The 23,007-nt window shown below is 37.1% G+C and overlaps 1 protein-coding gene and 1 pseudogene across 1 annotated transcript; both read left to right on the forward strand.

Annotated features, from left to right (window-relative positions):
* The first annotated feature begins 539 nt into the window (after positions 1-539).
* Positions 540-8,442, forward strand: LOC120771225 (protein kinase C, brain isozyme-like). The gene is made up of 9 exons (XM_040099137.1): positions 540-712; positions 1,459-1,576; positions 2,856-2,966; positions 3,077-3,205; positions 3,408-3,673; positions 3,955-4,156; positions 5,947-6,135; positions 7,944-8,084; positions 8,272-8,442. Exons 1-9 carry the CDS (start codon positions 582-584, stop codon positions 8,422-8,424), a joined length of 1,440 nt encoding a protein of 479 aa, XP_039955071.1. The 5' UTR covers positions 540-581; the 3' UTR covers positions 8,425-8,442.
* Positions 8,443-8,543: 101 nt separating this feature from the next.
* Positions 8,544-9,936, forward strand: LOC120771226 (annotated as a pseudogene).
* The last annotated feature ends 13,071 nt before the right edge of the window (positions 9,937-23,007 follow it).

A 23,007-nucleotide genomic window follows, 5' to 3' on the forward strand; every position in this document is an offset into this window, starting at 1 on the left:
AAACATAGACTTGATTAGTAATCTGAAGTAAAGTCTTGACTTAGGACCGATCGATATCTTTTTAGTCCCATTCGTAAAAAATAAACCATTAGGGCAACGTTTTACTACACCTGAAAGCCGGTTGATGCGTTCGAAAAGCATGTTTTGTATTTACCTCAATCCCTATTGTAGATATATCGCAATTAGATATATACGGAAGGTACGGAAGAGCTTCCTTGCTGGCACAGCTACTTGTAGTTGGAATCCAATAACTCAGGAATTAATCGACTAAATTTGATATTATGCATCATTATTCTGACATTTCCATATTTCGAGATGAACATGAGCGAAGTCGAACCACAGTCACCTCTACGTCTCATATAACAAAATTTGAAAATTCACCCGATTTCTTCACTTTACTGTATTCAAATCAAGCACTAATGATTACTTCGGAATAAAACTTTGTACAACTAGTACGAGTATCTCACAAATTGCGAGAATATAAAATGTTGGACTATACTCACCCTTTCTTACTCCTTCCATTTATAATTATTTATATATCTTATTTCTTTTTAGTCAAAGAAGGCCGTAATCTCATTCCGATGGACCCGAATGGTCTTAGTGATCCCTATGTTAAGGTCAAACTAATTCCAGATGAACATGAAAAGTCCAAGAAGAAGACGCGTACCATCAAGGCTTGTCTAAATCCTGTGTGGAACGAGACCATCAAATAGTGAGTAATTATTAATAAGACAGCAAGCACTTCTAAGTGGGAAATAAGATATATGGATTTAGAAAAACTTGTCTGTTTGTCGTTCTGTTTCTCTTCTATAAGCTTGCTAAGAACAAAAGCTTCAAGTAAAAATAATAAAACCAAATAAAAATATGGGTTTGTTTTGTAACCATTGTGGCTTATTTAAAAAGTTTTGTTTTACTCGTTTTGAAATCACATAAAATATGACAATATTTTAAAATATTGGGATGAAAGCTTTTACCGAGAGATTTTTGAAAGCTTTGATTTCTGTACTACTTAAAGCTTTGTGAGACTGTATAATCTTATTAAATAATAAATATTTCAGTAAAATTATATGACAATGCTTCAGAAGTGAACATCTGACGACTTTGATTAATTTGGAAGAAGCAAGAAGTAAGAGGTTAGCGCTCTGAGTAACGTAAGGAAATAAAATAGATCTACTGTTTTGGTGAAAGCTTTATACAACCAAATACAAAAAGTGTTTTAAGAATTCCATATTATATGCTTATGCAAAATTAAATAAATTTCAAAAGCTGTTCAGAAGATTTTTTATTTTTTTATTTCAAAAACAAGAATTGATGCGCTCAGCAATTAATTTCTACACTAAACGATATTAAAATAAAATCTATACCCATAAAATCTTTATACCTATCTACTTTTGTTCTACAACTTTTTAATTTTAGTTTAATTAGTAAGACAATATTCTGATATTTCTTTCCTTTTAGTGATCTCAAGCCAGAAGACAAAGATCGGCGTGTACTTATCGAGGTATGGGATTGGGACCGCACATCGCGCAATGATTTTATGGGCGCTTTGTCGTTCGGTATATCCGAAATTATTAAGGTGAGTTAATAAAATTGTTTTAGAACAAGAAAATGAATCGCTGAACAGAATTTGATTTGCAAACGTCGAATCTTTTTGGAACTTTTCAAAGAGCCCATAGAGCGAAGCGATGTCGTTTGGGAAGGTCGACTGGCTTCAGTTCTTGAACAAGATAGATTTTGTACGCTTTCAATTTAAGATCTCAGCGGGAAGTACCCAAGTCGTTCCATACGTCAGTCCGGGTTGCTACGATGGATGATGGTGCTGCGAACAATACGCTCAGTCGGCCGATTATGCTGGCCATAGGTTGAACGAAACACGCGCAGCACATTCGTTATAGAACCTGGATTTTCTTAAATTGAACGATTTTTACACGTTGTTCAGGCATACAGGGTTTGTTCGGGAAGTAATGGGACTGAGTCGGTTTAAAAAAATTTATTAAATCAATTGTTACAATTCTTTAAAAACTTTCAAAATAGGCTCCTTCCGCGTCGATTTCGAAGCATTGAAGGCGTTACGAAAGGCATTCTCCGGAATAACAGTGAGAGCTGAGATGTAAGCTTATTGTATCATCTCTGTTGTCTTTTCAAATGCTTGCCTTCCATCGGCCTTTTCAGGCAAGAAAACAAAAAAGTCAGAGGGCCACATCTGGGCTGTAGGGTGGCTGCGAAAGCGTTGAGATGTCGGCCTTGGTTAGGTAGCTATTCACAAGAGAGGCGATGTGAGCCGGGCGTTGTCATGGTGCAACTTCGAATCGGCTGCGATGTCTTGTCGGGCCCGATTTAGTTTGAGTCAATTGAGGACTTCGAAGTAAAGCTTGGCGTTGACGGTTTATACAGTAGGAATAAATTTATGGTGGACGATGTCTTTGATGTCAAAAAAGACAATGAGCATCGCTTTCACTTTGGATTTGCTCATTCATAAGCAAAGTCTCTGTCGCAGATTCACCGAGTTTCACACAGAATTTAATCACGTACCTGCACTCTAACGAACGCGGCATTTTCGGCTTGAACCACTCACAGAAACACGTCGCGCAAAAATGTTTGTCCCGACTCTTCAGGTACTCGGAGACAACTGACCAGCCGCTCGTTCGTTAGTGAGGAACGCTCCCTACCGAATCCAGTCGGTGCACCCACGCTCCGAAGTACAGTCGCGGCGAAAGAAAATAATAATAATAGTACTTTCCGGACAAATTCTGTAAGTCTTTCCGTGCTGAAAGATGCCAAGCAATACTGAACAGAAAAAAAATATGACAGTTTGACAAGACCTGTCAAATATTTAATGTAATACTATTTTTCAGAATCCCGCGGATGGCTGGTTCAAATTGCTCACACAAGAGGAGGGCGAATACTACAATGTGCCATGCGCCGATGCCACACAGGATCTACTTAAACTCAAAAGTCAAATGCGGGTAAATTGCAGAAAAACTCCAATAAGCCAATTTGAGAAATAATATTTGAATCCACAATGCGCACTTGTGTAGGATTTACTTACAACTCTCTTCTCGCATTTCATTCGCAGAAATCATCACAAAAGAAACCACTGGTGATGCGTAGCGATACAAACACACAGACACAATCTAAAAAGGATATGATACGTGCTACCGATTTCAATTTCATAAAAGTGCTGGGAAAAGGTTCATTTGGCAAGGTATGTGTGTGGCGTTGTCTGCAGAGTTATTGTAAAAAACAAATATTATTGAAAGCCTGATTCGGAGACATTTTAAACGATGCGCATGTGTGCTGCTTATTTAAAAGTTCTATGACTTTATTTTTCTGTGCAAAAATCATTTAAGTTTCGCTTTCATAAAGCATTTTCCCTTCTACTTTAATCATCTATTCAACCACAACAGGTCATGTTGGCCGAACGCAAGGGCACCGAAGATCTCTTCGCCATTAAAATACTCAAAAAGGACGTCATCATACAGGACGATGATGTCGAGTGTACAATGATTGAGAAACGTGTTTTGGCTTTGGGCGAAAAGCCACCATTCCTAGTACAGCTGCACTCATGCTTCCAAACCTTAGATCGTCTCTTCTTTGTCATGGAGTACGTTAATGGTGGCGATTTGATGTTTCAAATACAACAATTCGGCAAATTCAAGGAGCCGGTAGCTGTGTAAGTATGAAACAAGCTCAATAACATAGAAAATACACAATAAAATGTAGTAAAAATAAGAGAGCAAAGGACAAATATCCGTATATATTGACTGACCTCTGGCGCAAGTGACTTTTATGCCGATGATTGTCTTCTCTGAAGTGGCCAATCTCGGCAGTGTATTATTTGCATTGGTTTCTTTGCACAATCTCACTTTAAAATCTTTTCGATTTGCTACTTTATTTTCTATACAAATACCTTTTCACATTTTGTTGTCTATTTTTCTTTTGCTCATCTATTAGCTTTTACGCAGCCGAAATAGCCGCCGGCCTCTTCTTTCTACACAGTAAAGGCATTTTGTATCGGGATTTAAAATTGGACAATGTTCTCTTGGATGCCGATGGTCATGTTAAAATTGCCGACTTTGGCATGTGTAAGGAGAATATTATTGGTGATAAGACAACAAAGACATTCTGCGGCACACCCGACTACATAGCACCCGAGGTAAGTAAAAAAAGTTGAAAGGGAAACTGGTGTGTGTGTGTGTTTGTGAATATTGTTGCAAGCTGTTGCTAAAATAATTGGAACTCAAATTTCGATTTCATTTCAAAGATAAACACAAATGTTATTTAAGTATGCCTGAGTGTACGTCGGTGTGTCTGCTGACACTTATTAGTTCCGATTCGAGTCGATGTGTGTGTAGTTGTGTATTTTGAGTATTTAGTCTAGTCTACTGCGGCAATAACATCGGCGGCGTTCGGCAAGCAATGTTGTCTAATAACTCGCAGCGTTAAGTGAAAGCTTTCATTTCTATTTGGGTTTATTAGAATTTATATTTCTTATTTTAACTTGATGGTACAAGCTTTAACATTAAATGACCTGTGGTCTTAACGGCCTTTCAACTCCTGAGATTTGAAACTGGATTTTGATAAGGAAAACTCTGAGTATGTTGGGTCACCCACTTCAGAAATGGGTGACGAGCTAATCGCGAGGTGTTTCACCGAAAGTCGTAATCTGACTCTACGGTACCATAGTCAAGTTTATATTCCATGGAGTCTTTATATGGTGGAGGACTCTGAAAATACCACGCTTGCACAGAAACTCGAGAGTGTTCAGCGGACGGCGCTCATCAGTATGTGTGGTGCACTAAGGTCCACTCCAACCATGACACTTAACGCCATCTTACATGTGCCCGTAGACATCGTCGGCTGCGAATATCCGGATATCGCGTCGTGGAGTCGCTAAACTGAACCCATGCTGCTCCTTCTCTGCTCATATACCGTTGAAGGAATTGTGGATGGGAAGAACCCGTTGGAGGAGAGGGTCAAAGCTGGGGGGGAAAGTTGATGGAGGGCTTTACTGTCAGGAGCTCTCTATCACATCCAGCTTCAGACTTCCTGACTATTTCAAGGTCTTCCAAGCCGAGGTTGCAGCCGTTAAGGTATCAGAAGATATACTGCTCCGGAGTGCAGCCTCTTTTGAAGAAGTGACCATTCACTCAGATAGCAGAGCGGCGATACTAGCCTTGAAGTCATTAAAAGTGCGTTGGACAAAAAGTGTCTAACCTCGCTATCAGTAGCATCGAGTGTATTGGTGATAAGAGTGGTACGGGTGCCAGGCCATAACGGAATGGCAGGAAATTGCAAAGCTGATCAGCGAGCAAGGCAATGTACCCTAGAACCGATATTGGTAGAATGGGAGAGTATCCTCTTTGGTTCTACTACTAAAAAGCTAGGCTTTCTGGAAGCTTGGTCAACGCTGGGCCACTATCGGTACACGCTGTCTCTTTGCACTCAGTAACTCTCTCTAGTTGTGGAGCTTTTAACAGGCCATTACTCTATTGGCGTCCATGCAGTAAGGTTGGGAATCTTATCAGACGTCATTTGCAGAAGATATATAGAGGAAAATGAGGTGGAAACAAGTCAACTCTTCCTTCTTGACTGTCCCGCGTTTGAGAGGTTAAGGCTTAAGCAATTGGGAGCGCATATCTTCCAAACTGAACTGAATTGAACGTCTATTTAAATTTGTTTTGGCTACTAAGCGTTTTGCTAATTTATAAGTTCGACCACTGGAGCTCCATGTTTATAAATACTTATCCGTAGAAACTGTAATCGCAGTATTTGCTTACTTTCGTAAAACCACACCGAGAGCATTATAACTCATAAGGTCCATTATTGAGTCTGACACAATTTCGAAGCAATTAGATAAGGTATTACGGCAACCGCTTCAACTCTTTGAACTCTTCCAGTTTTATTTTCACTTACACTTATTTCACTATTATTTTTTCTCAACAGATCATTCTATATCAACCCTACGGCAAATCGGTAGATTGGTGGGCTTATGGCGTCTTACTCTACGAAATGCTCGTCGGCCAGCCGCCGTTCGATGGTGAGGATGAAGAAGAGTTGTTTGCTGCCATTACCGATCACAATGCCTCCTATCCGAAGAGTTTGAGCAAGGAGGCCAAAGAGGCGTGCAAAGGGGTGAGTAAAATGTGCTATGTGTATTTAAAAAATAATTACTCTCTCTGCACTTTATATATTTTTATATTTTTCAATGTCCCATTAAAGCTTAAAGCCTTAAACTATTAACTGTCCTTTTGTTTACTATATTTGTTCATTGAAATTTTGGCTTTGTTTACTGTCACCGAATGGGCATCATTAACCATGCACACTTGTGTCGTTGTCCACACACGTGCGTACCATGCATACAAGTATATTTACATATATGGAGTGAAATAAGTTATAAGCATCAAATATACATAGTATGGGTATTCTTTATTTATGGCAGCCGTTTTGCATGAATTTGTGTTGTGTGGCCTTGCAAAACATAAGGAAGTGGACTTAGGTTTTAGGAAAAATATTTTTTTAAATTTTCAAGCATATTATTTTTGAGACTTTTACATATTTTTCTATGGATAACGTATCCTTTTATGTATTTGTTAAATAAAGCAGCTTATGATAAGATTTTTTGAATTTAATAATAGTTTAAGCTTTTAAATGCTTATACACAATGAACTTAGACAGTTTCTTTTGTGGAATTTTTGGAGTATAGTTCATTATCTAGACAAGTTGAAAAAATTGTTTTGAAAAATATTAAAAGTGAATTGCTGAAATACTGCAATTCTAAATTTATTTCTTGAGAAAGAAGAACACATAGAAATAGTCGGTTATCATTGGTCGATAACGGTCGCCATTGACGGTTATGTTCTCACCGGCATCCATTTTGAAGAAATACGGACCGATGATTTCACCGGCACACAAATGGCAAATCTTGAGTTCCTTCAAGTGGTTCTTCGTCCCAGATGCAGCAATATTACTTGTTTTCATACGTACTGAGACAAAAATTAACAAAAGTAGAATCAAAAACGTCAGATCTGCTTGGATTGAATTAGTCATACGATAGGGGGTCGTCTTGTCTGGATTCTTGTTTGGTATCGAACGGCTCGGAGAGGTCCTTCCGTATAAGTTTTGCGGGGATATCTTTCTCAGATATAGCAAACTCATTTTCTTCCTGTCAAAAGCTGCTTTAAGATCGACTAAGAGGGGTGTGTCGATCCTTTTTCACGGGTCTTTTCTAAGATTTGAAGCAGGATGAATATCTGGTCATTTGTTGATTTTCGCATTTTCCTGGAGTTATACTTTCACTGCCATTCGCAGGCTGGAGAAGTGTTCCCTCTATTATTTTAGTATCCTCTGGACATTAGTCTCTAGATCACAGACTGAAGATGTTGACCATAAATTGAGCGAAGTGCACGAAACACATTCTTTATAGAACGTGAATTTTCGTAATCAAATTGAATGATTTGTAAACGTTGTTCAGACGATAAAAGCTATTACAAAAAGTACCTCTTCTTGGATCACGCGTTTTATGGATATTTAGAATTGCTTAAAATGATATATAGTTCTTTCAGAATGCTTCCGTCTTGTCATAAATACACTAAGATATGGGTTCAGGTTCTCTACCTTCGTAACAGTGCCTGCAGGAAATCGTTTTACCTGACCGAGAGAAGAAACAAGAAGCAATAAGTTTTTATTTTAGACCTTGCCACGCCATAAGAGGTAAGAGATCATATCGCCTTTGAAGTAGAATGAAACATCTGTGTGGGAAGAAGCGTGAAACTTACCAATCTTTTTTCTTGATTTAATTCTAAAACTTCTAGCTAACACGACATGAAAAAACACAGTTGACCCCAGACCCCAAGATCATCCACCTAATTATAATTGACTTGTATATTTAATTAATTTGCAACTAATTAAATTCACATTCTACATTTCGGTTCTTATTGCAGTTCCTCACCAAGCAACCGAATAAACGTCTCGGTTGCGGGCCCACCGGCGAGGCGGATGTGCGTATACATCCGTTCTTCCGACGAATCGATTGGGAGAAAATCGAGAATCGTGAAGTGCAACCGCCATTTAAGCCGAAAATTGTAAGTGAGAGCAAAAACAAAGAAAAAAGTTTCAAAACCTTAATTCATTATTTTGATTATTTCGCCAATATTCTCTTCTTTTCTGTTTTTGCGCTCAAATAACTGTCGACGCATCTCGCTATGTGAAATTAATATGCAAATACCTTACGCTACGCGCACACACACATACACCCGGCATCATACACAGAAACATCGCAAAGATGTCTCGAATTTCGATAAGCAATTCATTTCGGAGAAAACGGATCTGACACCAACGGATAAAGTATTTATGATGAATTTGGATCAAACCGAGTTTGTGGGCTTCTCCTACGTAAATCCGGACTATGCGGTGCCCGTTTAAAGATACTGAAACTCCGCACACAAACACACACACACACAGACTCAAAGGCACTGCGTTCAGACAGACACACAGTGCGTAGGAATTGAAACGATAGTACAACGGAAAAATAGAAAGAAAGAAAAAGCTTGGGAGAGAGCGGGATAAGGCGTATGCGAGGATATTGCATTGTCTTATCGGAAGCAAGTGAAGAAGGAGGTCAAGTGTTAGCCAGCTGTAATATCGTTTGGTGTGTAAGTGTGTATATTGTTGCGGTGCGTGTTTTTCGAGCACACTGCACTTTTGTGAGAATAACGCGCCATTATAAGAATTTTAAGCAGAATTTCCAAAGCGTACTGATAAACTCCATGCGGTGAAAGTAATACTTAAAGATGTCATAATACAAACAGATGATATGGATTTGCCTATGACTAAGAAGCAGGCGTTGTCGCTCTCAGGTAAACCAATATTTTTGGTCTCACTACACTCGTGTTTTCAAACAATGGTGAGTGGGCTCTGTTTGCTCTGTGTATTCATGTGGTTGATACTTCGTGTTCAAGGATCGCTTCTCTTCGTTATGGAGTATTGTAAAGAGGGTGATCTTATATATAATGTAGATATATGGACGTTTCAAGGAGTCTGTAGCTTTGTAAGAGCTTTGAACTTTTTCTTAATCAATTGAAATTTATTTTTCAACCTTTATTTAGCTTCTGTGCCCTAGAAATTGCAATTGCATTATTCTTTCTACACGATCACCATATAATCTATCGCGATCTCCAGCTAGATAATGCGCTGTTGGATGGCGAGGGCCACGTAAAGCTTGCTGACTTCGGTTTGAGTAAGAAAGGTATTGAAGAACGTGATTCTACCAGAACTTTATGTGGTACGGATATCTACATGACGCCGTAGGTAGGATCCAAGTATTTCGTTTCATACAAATTAACTGTACAATTCATTACAGGTGCGTAACTATAATATGAACCTATAACCCCACCGTTGATTGGTGTTCTTTCGATGTTTTGATTTACGCAATGTTGGTGGGCCAAAACCCCTTCGAGACTCAAGATGAGGAGAGCACGTTCCAAAATATCAAAGATATGAAGGCAATCTCTCCGAAGCACTTCTCTCAAGAGGCTATGGATGTGCTAACTAGCGTGAGTAACTTTCAACATAAAGACACTAGAAGATCTCATTTAAGAGAGCATATTTTGCCATGCAGTTCCTTGCTAAGAAGCCAAACAATCGTTTGGGTGCCGGACGCTATGCGCGCTCTGATGTTACCACACATCCATTCTTTGATAATATTGACTGGGACTTAACACCAACCGATACGTTATTTATGATGAACTTGGATTAGAATGACTTTATAGATTTCTCTTATATGAATCTGGAATTTATTACTATTATGTAATAAATATTAATATTAACATGTATGATTATATATTATGAAAGTTTGAATGCTGATAGAAGATTGTAAAGGTTGCAAAGGTGTTAAGGTGTTGAAACTCTAATAAAGATATATTGTATTCTAAAACAATTCGTGTTATAATACTTTTTACCTAATACAATAAGCAAAAAATAGTAAGTAATTTATTCTTCAAATTCGATGTCATCCCCCGCAAAGTAATCTCTCTTGGCCACAATACACCTGTGTCAACGTTTTTTCCAATCTACGGAATAGCCTTCAATACGCGTGACGATTCACGTTTAATGCTTCTATTCACTCAAAACGGTTTTCTCGATTTGCTTTTGCTAAAATGCCAGAAGTCACACAAAGCTAAAGGCGAATACGGTGGTTGCGGAACAATATTGGTTGAATATTTGGCATAAAACTCACGCCGAGTCAATGCGACGCTGCATTACCGTAGTGCAAAACCCAAGAGTTGTCGGCCGATAATTTCGATCTCTTTTTACGAATAGCTTCGTGCAGACGACGCATAATACTCAAATGGTATTCTTCGTTCACAGTTTGGCCGGTCGGAAGGAATTCGGAGTGTACCACAACTAGATAATCGAAGAAAGTTCTCAACACAACCCTTATTTTTGACCTGCTTTGAGTTTTGGCTTCGGCTCACCGTTGCCACGATATATTGAACGTCCGTTTCCGGGTGGTAAGTATAAGTGAAGACTCATCACCAGTAATAATGTATTTCATGACATCCTGGTACACGAAATGCATTCCTTCACAGAAGATAAAGCGACACTATTTTTGATAAAATTTAGTGGTATTGGAACCAATCGTGCTTTCACCTTTCTTGGACCTCATTGATCTTTCGAAATGGTTTTCACTGATCCTTTTGATATTCCAACGATGCCCGTAAGATCTCTGACTGTTAATTGTCAACTCTCTAGCACCAATTCCTTGTTGACCACCACTTGATGTAGATTGTCGTCCTGGACATGGTTCGTCGTCAATGCGTTCTTGACCCTCTTTAAACAATTTGTAGCAATCAAAATCGCTTTCGCACAACAAAAAATTATCACAGAAGGCTTTGTCCTACATTCTATTCTTTCTGCTACTAGCTAATTGCAAGAAGTATATTTTATTTTTAGGTTTTATCAATGGAGAAAGCTGGATTTACTACAGCAGTGTTTTTAGCACCGCCGAAGATCTCATATAACTCAAATCTACGTGATTTTTTTCAAAAATTTCACTGTGTATTCTTTTAATATGTTACATCTGATCCAAGAAGAAATTATTTTTTCAATAGCCTTTTTTTTCATGTTCGAATGTATAAAGACTAAAGTCTAAGCGGACAATCCCGCTTCGATTCAGGCTTTGTAGCAAAATATCATGCGTGTCATTCGCCAGTTACAAGTCAAGATGTTCACGAATCATTGGATACTGGAATCAACGGATGGACCACCTGAAGGCCAACATTTGAAAAAGATAATCTTTCAAAATTAAATGTCATTGAATGTTCTTACGAAAAATAATAAACATTTACCATCAAAATTTAAGTTTCTGTATTTTTTCTTTAAAAAAGTTGGGAACCAAATCAAGTTGGATCAAAAATTAAAGTTTTAGTACAAATATGAACGAATTTCAACTTTTAATTCAAGGTATAAAATTAGATAAACGCTTTTCCATTATTCCTTACACCCAACAATTTAAAAACGAACAACAGTTTTACCATATGTTGGTATTCGAATGGGCTCATTTATCAGAGCAACATCTCACTTTATTTCGCTGGCAAGCCTACAAGATTATATTAAAAGCTCAACCTGAAGTTCAATATGTAGCTTTTGGGCTGGTGGTACAAGCTGGGATAGCAACTCCATGGGCTATAAGTGCATGTGTATATACCATATATATAACATATGTATGTGTATATGCATACGTGTGCTACATATAGCACATAAGAATGGCTTAAACGCTACAAGTTGGCCATGCAAACCGCAACCGCATACGACATAGCTTGGCATGGCACAGCATGCGTTAGTATGCAAATGCAATATCGGTTTGTGGGTTTGTAAGTCAACTTGCCAAATTGTTGCAAACAAAATGCGTTGTTGGTGCAGGCTATAAGCGCCAAAGTCATCAGCTGCTGGTGTGCGTTGCAACAAGAAAGAGTAATTTTTGGCGAAATGTCAGTCGAGTATAGTACATGAGTCGAGTGTAGTACATTTGTGAGCGTGTATGTACTATATGTGCACATGCAAGTGGGCTCTCCTATTACGACTGTCCACTAGATACACAACCTTGACTAGCTTTTAAATTGTAAAACTTTGAAAAGTTCAAGTTGCAGAATTGTAAATAGAAATTATTAATAGATGGAATTTTGGTGAAGAGTGTTTAATAATAAAGTAGAGAGTCTGAAAACCAAGAGTAAGTGGCAGCAAAAGAAACTTGAAATAGTGGGAGCATTGTAGGAGGATGGAGTCATGTGTAGAGCTCAATCAAGTGAGGAAAGTTCTCTGATCGCCATTCACTTGGGAGTGACCAGAAACGATTCTTTTACATATGGCTCAAGCAGCTCACGACTTTCGGTCCTAGACCAAGTATCCTCTGGGTAGCCTAAGAACATCCTTTTGAAGGCGAGCTAAAGTGAGAAGGCGAAACATCCCCTCAGGAGGGTTGTGCCTTAAAGTGAAGGTTGACATCACCGCCTTCCAAGAAATGCGATGGACGGGACAAGGACAGAGGCGAGTAGGTGCTTGTGGCAAAGGAGCGCAAACTTGTTGTGCGTCGTTGAGTACTGTCATTCACCCCGGTGGATGAGTGTCTGCCACAATCCGCATCAAAGCGAAGTTCTTCAATATATCGCTGATTTGCGCCCACGCCCCGACGGAAGAGAAGGACGATGTGAACAAATATGCCTTCTATGAGCGCTTGCAGCGCTCCTATGAGAGCTGCTTCTACCGTGATATCAAAATCGAGCTTGGGGACCTTAATGGCAGGGATGGCAGGATAGGGAAAGCGGGTATCTCTGGCACTACAGTCGGTAAATTCAGCCTACATCGATGAAGCATCCCCAAATGGGTTGTGGCTGAGCGACTTCGCCGGGGCCCGAAATATGGTTAACTGTAGTTCTAGATTCCAGCATAAGACAATACATCAAGCCACCTGGCTGGCTCCGAAACGAAAAACCACCAACCAGATCGATCATGTTGTGATAGACGGAAGACACCAGTCTTTGTAAATGAGTCTGGTAGTAAAGGAGAGCTAGATGAATTATCTCCTGTCATCAAATAAACAGTCGTCGTACTCTCGACTTGTCTCCCACATCACTTTTGAGAGTCATAACTTCGAAGTCGTAGATAACTTCATATATCTTGGAACCAGTATTAACACCAACAACAATGTCAGCCTAAAAATCCAACACAGGATAACTGCATAGCCGGTGTCTACGCCAATAAAAAAGAAGAAGAAACTTAATTTTTGAGGTGCTCGATTTGAAAACCAAATTTGATGTATTTTTGGCTATATGTACTACAATTAAAACTTTTAAATTGTGTATATAAGTATACTTGCTAAAGAAATTTTGATTTTCCAATTCCAAAAATTTAAGACAAGGATCTCATTAATACATTTCTACCTATTTGTGTTTACAAAAATAAGAACGACATAAAAAACTTATCCATCTAGAATCCTCTAAAAATGGATATTGAAAATTTTACTGCCCACTCAAGTGTTGGGCACAAACTAATTAGTAGCTGGAACGAACACTAACGAGGGTATAGATGTTGGTGTTTGTTTGCTTGCATATGCCTTGTTGTTGGCAACATGCAAATTATTTATAAAACGGGGCATGAAAGGTTATGGCCTATACACACACATACACACTGCATACATATACACACCTCACTGTGTATGTGTAAGTGTCCTTTGTAGAGTTGTGTGTGCGTGTGTTCACTCGAAGCATTATAAAAGTGTGCAAAAATGTCAATGAAGTGGAAAATGGACACTATCGATTGAACTCGACTGAAAAACATATGTGTGTGTGTGAATAAATGTAAAAAAGAACTGCACTGTGTTGAGAGCAAATTTAATTTTCTTGTGCAAAGTGAAATTTTACAGCTGAATTATAACCGTTCATTAAAAACATACTCGTTGAATATTTCAGCTAATAGACGTAGACAAATTTTGAATTTTTTGCAAAGCGTGCAATTTGAGAACTAAAGCTAAAGTTGATTAAAAAAGTATTTACGTGTGTTAAAAAATTAAGTTTTTTATGCTAAGCAGCCAATATTGAAAACAGTTTTGGTACCATATGTGATACAACATACTTAAAACATTTGTGTAAATAATTTTTGGTACTATAAGGGAACTGAAAATTGTGCAAATACATCTTTGAATGCAAAGTAGATAAATGTATAATATACTAGAGGACCCGTCCACGCTTCACTGTGGCTGATACATAGATAATACAGTAGCATTATATGATTTCTATTAGTTGGATTATAACTATTAGTTAATGAGATATAGCATTTTTGGAAGCAACTTGTTTTAGTTTACAAAAAAAATGGATCATAAAGCATTTCGTGTGGTAATAAAGCATTGCTTTTGGGGGAAAATACTGTTGAATTTGGGCTCAGGGAAATCCACCGATGAAAAGATATTCGCTAAGCTGGAAAGAGGCGAATTGAGCACCGAGGACAAAGATGCTTTAAAGATTCTAAAGCAATGTGAAAAGTGGGTGCCTCGCGAGTTCATAATCCAACAAAAACAACAAATAACTGATTCTGGGAAGTGTTTAAGTGCTCTATAGTCGTAATAAAACCGAATTTTGTGTCGGTGTGTGACAATAGAAACATAGCTCCATCATTTCCCACTGAAGTCCAATCGACTGTCATTCTAGTGTACTGCACATGATGAACCGGTTCTCAGGCGTGGAAAGACGAAAAAGTCGGCTGGAAAGGTAATGACATCAATCTGTCGGGATGCACGTGATATAATACACACTCAACGACTGATTACTGAGCCAGTTGTAATCTATTTCACTGCGTATTTGGTTGCAGTTCTTTTCTACTATTCCGAATACTTAGCAATTGCATTATTTTTGAGGAAGAATCTGTTTAAAATTCTACGCATATATTCAACTGATCCCTACAAACATGAATTTTGAACAAATGCTTATGATTTAAAATATAAATGTTGTGTTAATGAGTTGTATTAAATTTTGACAAAAAGAGATAAAAAGTACCCTATGTCCTTACCCTGGTTCTAAGCCACCTCCCCACAAATTTTCAGTCAAATCGGTTCAGCAGTTATTGAGTTATAAACACAACCTTCTTTTATATATATAGATTAACAATAGTTTAAGTACCTTAGTTTAAAGAACGATGGGTACTTAATCTGCAATTTGCAAAATATTTCAAGAAATTTTTAGTACAAAAAAGCGGTACTAAAAATTGTGTACTAAAACTTTTTTCAACTCATGATTTTGCTCCGTTTGTTTTTTTTTTGTTAACCAAACTGAAATTTCCGTAGATCGACCCGATAAAATAAAATTCGCTGAAGGAGCCGAAGTCCATCCCAAAAAGTGCTTATGAAAAGTGTTTCGAGGACTGCAAACATTGCTGGCATAGGAGTATTACATTTTATGTAAATAAATGTGATAAATAATTAAATAGTTTACTTTTTTTTAACACTTTTCGAGTACTTCTTTTCACAATGTATCTCAACGTGTTTGAAGTTAAATACCAGAATTTCAGTATTCAAAGAAATTTGCTACAAACCATACTACTTCATGTATTCTAAGTGTGAGTGTAGTAAATTATTGACATTTTTAGTACACAATAAAATATTTTACATTAATATAGACTACAAAGTGAATCGCTAAAAATAGTGGTAAATTCGAATTTAATTAAAGGTGGGATTGAAGTACTTAAAGAATAAACTTCTTAAAAAATATTTAACTTTATAAAAATTTTACTAATTTTAATTAATTGTTATCGATTTTAAGTTTTCCAGTTTTCCACAGCTAGAGAGTAAATACTGCCAACTTGTTTCTAGTATTATAATTTGGCAGTTATTTCGAAAAACTTTATTTTTAATTTTTTCCTTATTTAAATTTTGTATTAAAACGTTTATTAAATGTCATTATTAATGTCATTTTAAAAGCAAAAAAAAATTTATATAAAATTTGGATTTAATTTTGCAAATTAGACATTATAAACGTTATTATCTGCAATTCTTAAGGCTTTCTAAATTTGTTAAATTTTTATCCTAAACATATTTCTCACTAATTTCACATGCCGACACACTGTGCCATCAACCAAAGTGTCCGTTCAAAACGGAAACAGCCAAGCTCGAGACCAGCTGTCAACCACTTGAAGTTGTCATCACCAGAACTGATGGCCAGCAGCGGCAACGAATGACTGTTGAAAGCGCCGATGAAACTGCCGAATATGCTGAAGTACATAGTTAAGCATACTGACGTTAGCAGGTATGCCTGACGAGCAGTGTGATTGTTGGAAGACTCTAACTGCTTTGCCCAAATTATAGCGGCGACTGCTTGGCAGACGATGCAGGCGGGCCGAACAAATGATGCCAATGAAAAATTTTCATAACAAATGAGTGAACGCCTTAAAGTATGCTGTGACACGACTTTTTCTCTGTGTGTTTTGAGCATATTATGAGTGGGTGGAGAGGAGAAATGGATTACTACCGATAGCAAAATCATAGTATGTCACTATAAAACAAATGTTATACATAGATTCTAATATATATATAAAATATAACAACCAAAATATATAAGCATATACGCATATGCCTGAGTGTGCGTATATTGGCATATAAACGAAAATTTGTCTGTACACATTTCTACAATGGGTCGATAGGCTTTCTATGCTCTTTTTTAAATTCCTATAAATTTTGTCGTAATTTTGGCAGGTCAATTTGTCACATGCCAACTTTTAGGCGCATAACCACGGTAAGTTTTCGTGCAGGCGGTAAATTTTTCAAGTCGCACTTGTTCAATTGGAAAATTGTGCTAAGAATTACAGCTACTTAGAACGCTTTTGAGTAAGCGCCAAATGCATATTTTACGTCTTAGCGCGCAATTTTTGGGCATTTATTGTCGCTCTTTGTTCGTAATCAGAATCTCATAAAATTGCGAAAAAATTCTTGACGATTGGAGCGAAAAATTATGTGCTCAAATTGAAAAGTAATGCGCTTATCATGAACTGTTTGCTGAGTTTGAGTTCCACAATCGCCTGGCATTCTAGGAAGACGCACTTTCTATATTTATTTTGTTGCGTTTAGAAGCAAATTTTGGTTAAATTTTTAGCCCTGCTACAACTGCAGTTTCTGTAAGCGGTGATATCAAGTATTCTTCGTGCTTTCTGAGCTTGTTTTTCGTGACGCTTTAAGCTGCTGGCTAAGCCGTAAGATTTTTGCGCATCTGCTTCGTTTAAGTTCTGATTATATAATATTGGTTCAAATTTAACTATTTGCATAGAAGAGAAATTTGAGTTAAAAATTTCTAGCAGATAAGTTGTTTTGATATAAATTCATTTATTTAATAAATAAGGCAGAGCTTAGATCGGGTATAACCGAACATTTCGTACTTTTGCGATTTGCCATCACAGCCAGGGAAATACCTTCAAGTGCCTAAGATTTGTAAGTTATATGGGGTGCAGAGAAAGTTTTCACCCGATTTTATTCAGTCTTAGAACAAATGTTCACACTATGAAAAAACACGCTCTCTCAATTTTATTAAAATAACTCACGCATTCGCCGTTATATGCCGAATAAAATCAACTGGAAGTTTGAAAATCATTCACATTCCATACAATTTTGAACAACTAGTCATACTGATATTAAGATAGGAATCTCTACGAATTTCTATAATATCGCTAATAGATTGATCGGTATTTTCGATATAAAGTTTGCACTTAGAACTTTGATCCACATATTCGGTACCTGAGCGCTTGAACAATTTTGGTCCGATTTTGACACTTTTATCCATAACTCGAAGCGCACTATTTATGATGTATTCATTGGTCTATAATTTGGTAGAAGACGTATAGTATAATTTCGTTTGCTTTCGCACTCGAACATGGAATGTCAACATAACATTGGGTAGTCGAAGCAATCATTTCGTATTTCCAATCAAATTTCAAATTATTTCTTGTTATAAAATTTTACTAATAAATAAATAAACAAATATTCACCATTTATGTCGACCACTTTTTTCCATTTTAAAATCTTGATTAAAATATCACCTTTCCAACAATATATGGTACGATATACGACACCAAAATACGAACTAACTTTTTCGACCAAATTTGGTCGGTATCGCGCGAATAGGGACGAAGCCACGCCCACTTTTTCAAACTATTCAGCCCACATCTACCTCTCGCTACAGCGATTCCCTATGTCAATTTACAATTGTACATATATCGTAATTTAGTTCTTAGTTATGGTATTTTATAGGCTTCTGTTTACTGGCATTTTGTAGGCGTGGCAGCAATCCAATTGAAAGTAAGACATTTTTTTGAAAAGTATCTCTTTCAATTACTTGAGTCCAATTCTCGATGTCTTCCACAAGAATTTTGACTGTTAACTGGCGAATGACACGCGTGAAGTTTTGCTCCAAGGCTTAAATCGAAGCAGGATTGACTTTAGACTTTATCCCCGCAGGAAAATGTCTAACGGTGTGAAATCACACGATCTTGGTTGTCAATCGACTGGCCAAAAATGTGAAATTATCTGCTCACCGGAGTATTCTCTCATTAAATCCATTGATTGATGCGAAATGTGGGAAGTGGCGCCTTCTTGTTAAAACCAAATGTCGAGTTGTTTGTCCTTCATGTTGCTCTTCGTCCCAAATGACATAACTTTGCTTGTTTACAAAACTATTGAGCCAGAAAGGCGTTTGAGTTACTACAGACGACGCCGAATCGACTCTCCACGGTCTTCGTGCACACTCTCAACTACGGCTCCTATATTTTCTTCACTGCGTACTAGATGTGGTTTATTATTATCCAGTAATGAATGCTGGATCTCAAGATGGGTGATGCACGTTGCGAATAGTATGCTCAATAGGCCCATTTTGTTGGCCATAAGTTTAGCGAAGCGGGCGAAACACATTTTTTACAGAACATGAATTTTCCTTATAAAGTTGAACGATTTATAAATTTATTCAGACGTAAGTCTTTCCGTGATGGAATGCCAATCTATACTGAAAAAATTAATATGACAACTACACAAGGCTCACGCGTGATCTAGCAAAAAAGGACCACTACTCTTTTAAAATGAAGTGTGTAATAACTATTGTTCTAACTGTTTCTAAGAAACCACGCAACAAATATTCAGTCCAATTGACAAGTACAAAAGCATTTAAAAAAAAAGTGAAAGTGACGTTTTTTCGATTTTTAAGCGACATAAGGTTTGGGATTCGCGCATAAGAAGAATACGTGAAAGAAATTTTAGTTTTATGAGATAAAATTAAGAGCTTAAAAACTTGAACATTTAAATTTTTCAAATAAACTTTGTGGTTGGGGAAAAAGTATGTTTTGTGATATTACGTTTTACAATTCTTCCGTATAACTTTTCTCTATAGCGTCTTTAGTTTTGCTTTAACGTTTAAAAACTCAACAATAGCCCTTCCTATCTCTTTGCTGATCTCACATCGCGTGTAAATTATTTTTCATTTACTTTTTGTCTTTTAATCACCACTTCTGTTGCTTTAAAAAATTACTACCCTGATCTGCGCGGACCCTACAATAAAAGTAAAATCTATCGAAATTTGTGAAATTTAGGATACCCGGCAGTTTACATTATATGTCACCATTTTCAAGTTCTCCGCTGAAAATTGAGCTTGAAATGCATGCATGTAACGCTGCACATATTCGGCTCGCCTGCCTCCTACTCAGTTGGCGCATTCACTTTTGCTAAACAATCATTTGGGTCAACAGCTGCTGACAGCTTATTGTGCCCGCCTGTTGCTGGTCATCAGAACTTTGTTGCTATTTCTATTGCTTTTGGCAAAGCGTGAAATTCTCTTGTCGAAGCTGTTGCTAAGGCTATGGTTGTTGAAGCTGCTTGCTACACTGCCACTGGTTGCCTATGACAACTGCAAAGTAGCCTTTGATACTTCAACAAAAGCGATCCAAGTGTCTCCAATGCGGGTTGTGACAACTGCATTCTTCCACCGCAAAATTTTCTTTATCAGTTATGTAACCTAATTTGGAACAACCGCAAATTAAATTACATGGAAGCTTGTACACGAATTTTCAATTAACAAAAACATAAAATTGTAAAATATAATATTTTATATTATTCGACTTTAGTGGGCTTGTGTTTGTTGTTGGTAAGTTGTAGTTAATAACAAGAAATATAAAAAATAGCAAGTGCATATAATCAGTCTTTCAAACAAACCCGTTTACACAAACAATGAACCCTCAAGATTGACAGGGCGTATACGTAACTTTGTGAAGAAGTTGAAATTCAGGGCAAATAGTTGTTGGTAAAATGCAAGCGAGCCGCATTGCACGTAACTCATGGTGAAACCTTATGAATCTTATGTTAACAAAAGCAGTTTGTGAAAGTTGAGGAGGTGGTTATGAGGTAAGGAAGGTGGATTGGGGAAGAAAGAGTTGGTCAGCTTGAACGACAGCTTGTTGCGCGCATTATTAAAAACGTTTCACACACACAGGTGACACGAAAATACTGGTACATTTAACTGTGTTGATTGCTTAGAGGATGAAGATGAAAGAGAGAGGAGTTAACAACGAATTTGATGCTGCGCTAAGTGGAGCTCGCCGCTGGAAGCATTGTGGTAATAAAACGAGGTGGCTGATTTGACATTTATAAATGAAAACTTATGTTGTAAGGTTAGAAATGGAATGACACCGAGATGCGGGTGGTAAATGCAAGCGGTGGAGTTGAAAAGCAACACACAAAAGGTAAAACAAGGCGGAATATTTGTCCTGCACCCACAAGTATGCAACAGACAGTTATACAAGTTTTTGTTTGGCGTGTTTACTTTAAAAAGGGAGTAGCAATTATATGATATTAATGTTACTAAGCAACAACAGCTTCTTGGAAATGAGTAAGCGCGAGGGTTACAAGACTGCCTGAACAATAAATGGAAGTGATATTGTTTCTTTTGTTTTATAAGTACCCACGACCAAGATAGTTCTCGAAGAATATTTAATTACCTATTTTGCAGTGCAATCACAGAAGTGAAAATAAAATGTTTCAAAAAAATAAAAAAGGTGGCAATAAGAAAATTATTTTTTCAATTATGAAAATACCTTCCTCTTTAATATGAACTTTTTGAGGCTAGGATTGTAAATGGCCAAAAAGTATATAAATAAAATTAAAACCACTCAATTTCTTAGCAAAATGTTCAGTGTTAACTCAAGAATCTACGTTCAACCACGCATAGCGTTTGGGAAAATTCGTAATTATGCCACCGACGTGATCGGGGATGTTGCACAGGGTCATATTTCGACCTTCGAACTTGAGGAATCTTATTCATACTTTCTCAGCCAATATTTTTAGAAATAGCATTGTAATTTCACCTATGTTTCAGAGTTGTTTAAAGTTAAGTTTAATGTTTTCTTTGTAATGCCGTGAACTTGAGAAATACATATCATATTAACTTCGGTAGTAAGAATTTGTGAGTAACCATCTTAAAATAAAATGTAAGAGATTAAAAAAAATATTTACAATTGCGTAAAATTACTTAATTTTTATTCTAAATGCATTCAAAAGTAAGTAAGCTCTTTTAGGTACCTTTTTCGCTTGTATGGAGCATCTGGATGGTCTCTGTGAAGTGCCCAGCAGTAATCTGCCACCATTAAAACTCTCCATCTGTATTGTCAGCATCTCTTTAATATCCTTGCTCTTCACTCACATCTCATTAATGTATTTTAGACTCATTGAGTAATTTGAAGTTTGAAATGCTTTAAACATTATGTGTCCTATTTGTTTATATTTAGAGCAGCAATCCACCCTTCTCTTTGAGGATACGTCATGATTTAAAAAAAACCTGTATCGGCCGTAAGTCTTCTAATATCTGGTCCTACAGAAACACCTACCTGCATCTTTGCTCCTGGAGACTTTGATATTAAATATTTGAAGTTATTTCCAGCTTCACAAACAATTTTATATAACAGTCTAAGAGTGATCACCAGCCTGGTTAAGAGATCAACCATCTAATCTAACTTAACATGTCCAATATTTTTAAATTACCGCAATACCCGCCTGCCAACCGTCCGTCATTTGCAAAAAAAAAACAAATTCAAAAACTCCACAATTGCCTTAAACTTTCTTTTTGAATAAACTATGAAAATCCGCCATTGTGCTGGATCTTATGAACTCTTTTATATATTCCATCGTTCTCTTAGACAAAGTAGGAAGTGCACAGCTTAACCTAATATCTAAACCTAGAGGAACCACTCGGCTAAAGTAATTTCCTGCCTTTCAGCCTTTATCCAAGCAACTCAGCAGCGTTTCTGCGAAGATTTAAATTTCTTACCAAATTATTTAATTCGCCCTGCAAAAGCAATTCCGCTGCTGTCATCTTTACATTCAAAAGTTCAGGTACAGCACTTGTCATCCCTTTCAAGGTTAATTGGCATTTTTCCCTATATTATTTTGATTATATGCGGAATGAGAAGTATGGTTGATTGCAGATTGGCGTATGAATTTGTTAGATTCCGTTATAAACTACATCTTTTCAAATTGCGCGAACAAAACTAACTATCATAACTAAATCTGTTGCTCGAGCCATGCTATGTGAATCGTATATCGGAGAGATTTTTTCTGTGCCTTGAAGCAATTTCGAAGATCTTTAACACAACGCTACAGAATTTTTGAAGTGTCCAAACTGTATTGTGATCTCCGATTTTTGGGCCAAAATGCGCGAAGCATAGCATACTTCGCTTACAAAGTTCAGTTCTGAAGTTCAAACTGAATTTTTCCAACAATTTTTTTCTCATATAAAAAATTAAATATTTAATTAGAATTTTTTGTTGTTACAAATATACACTACTAAAAAAGAAAGACAGAAATGTTTGAAAAAAAAATATCTTAAACTCGGCCATTGTGATGCCAATCTCGGTGACCTCCCAGGAAATATATGCGCCCGGGTTAGCAGGATAACTTCATTCAGGATCATCTGAAGTGAAAAAAGCGAAAAAAATCCT

The sequence above is a fragment of the Bactrocera tryoni genome, chromosome 3, assembly GCF_016617805.1.
Source record: "Bactrocera tryoni isolate S06 chromosome 3, CSIRO_BtryS06_freeze2, whole genome shotgun sequence".
Lineage (NCBI taxonomy): Eukaryota > Metazoa > Arthropoda > Insecta > Diptera > Tephritidae > Bactrocera > Bactrocera tryoni.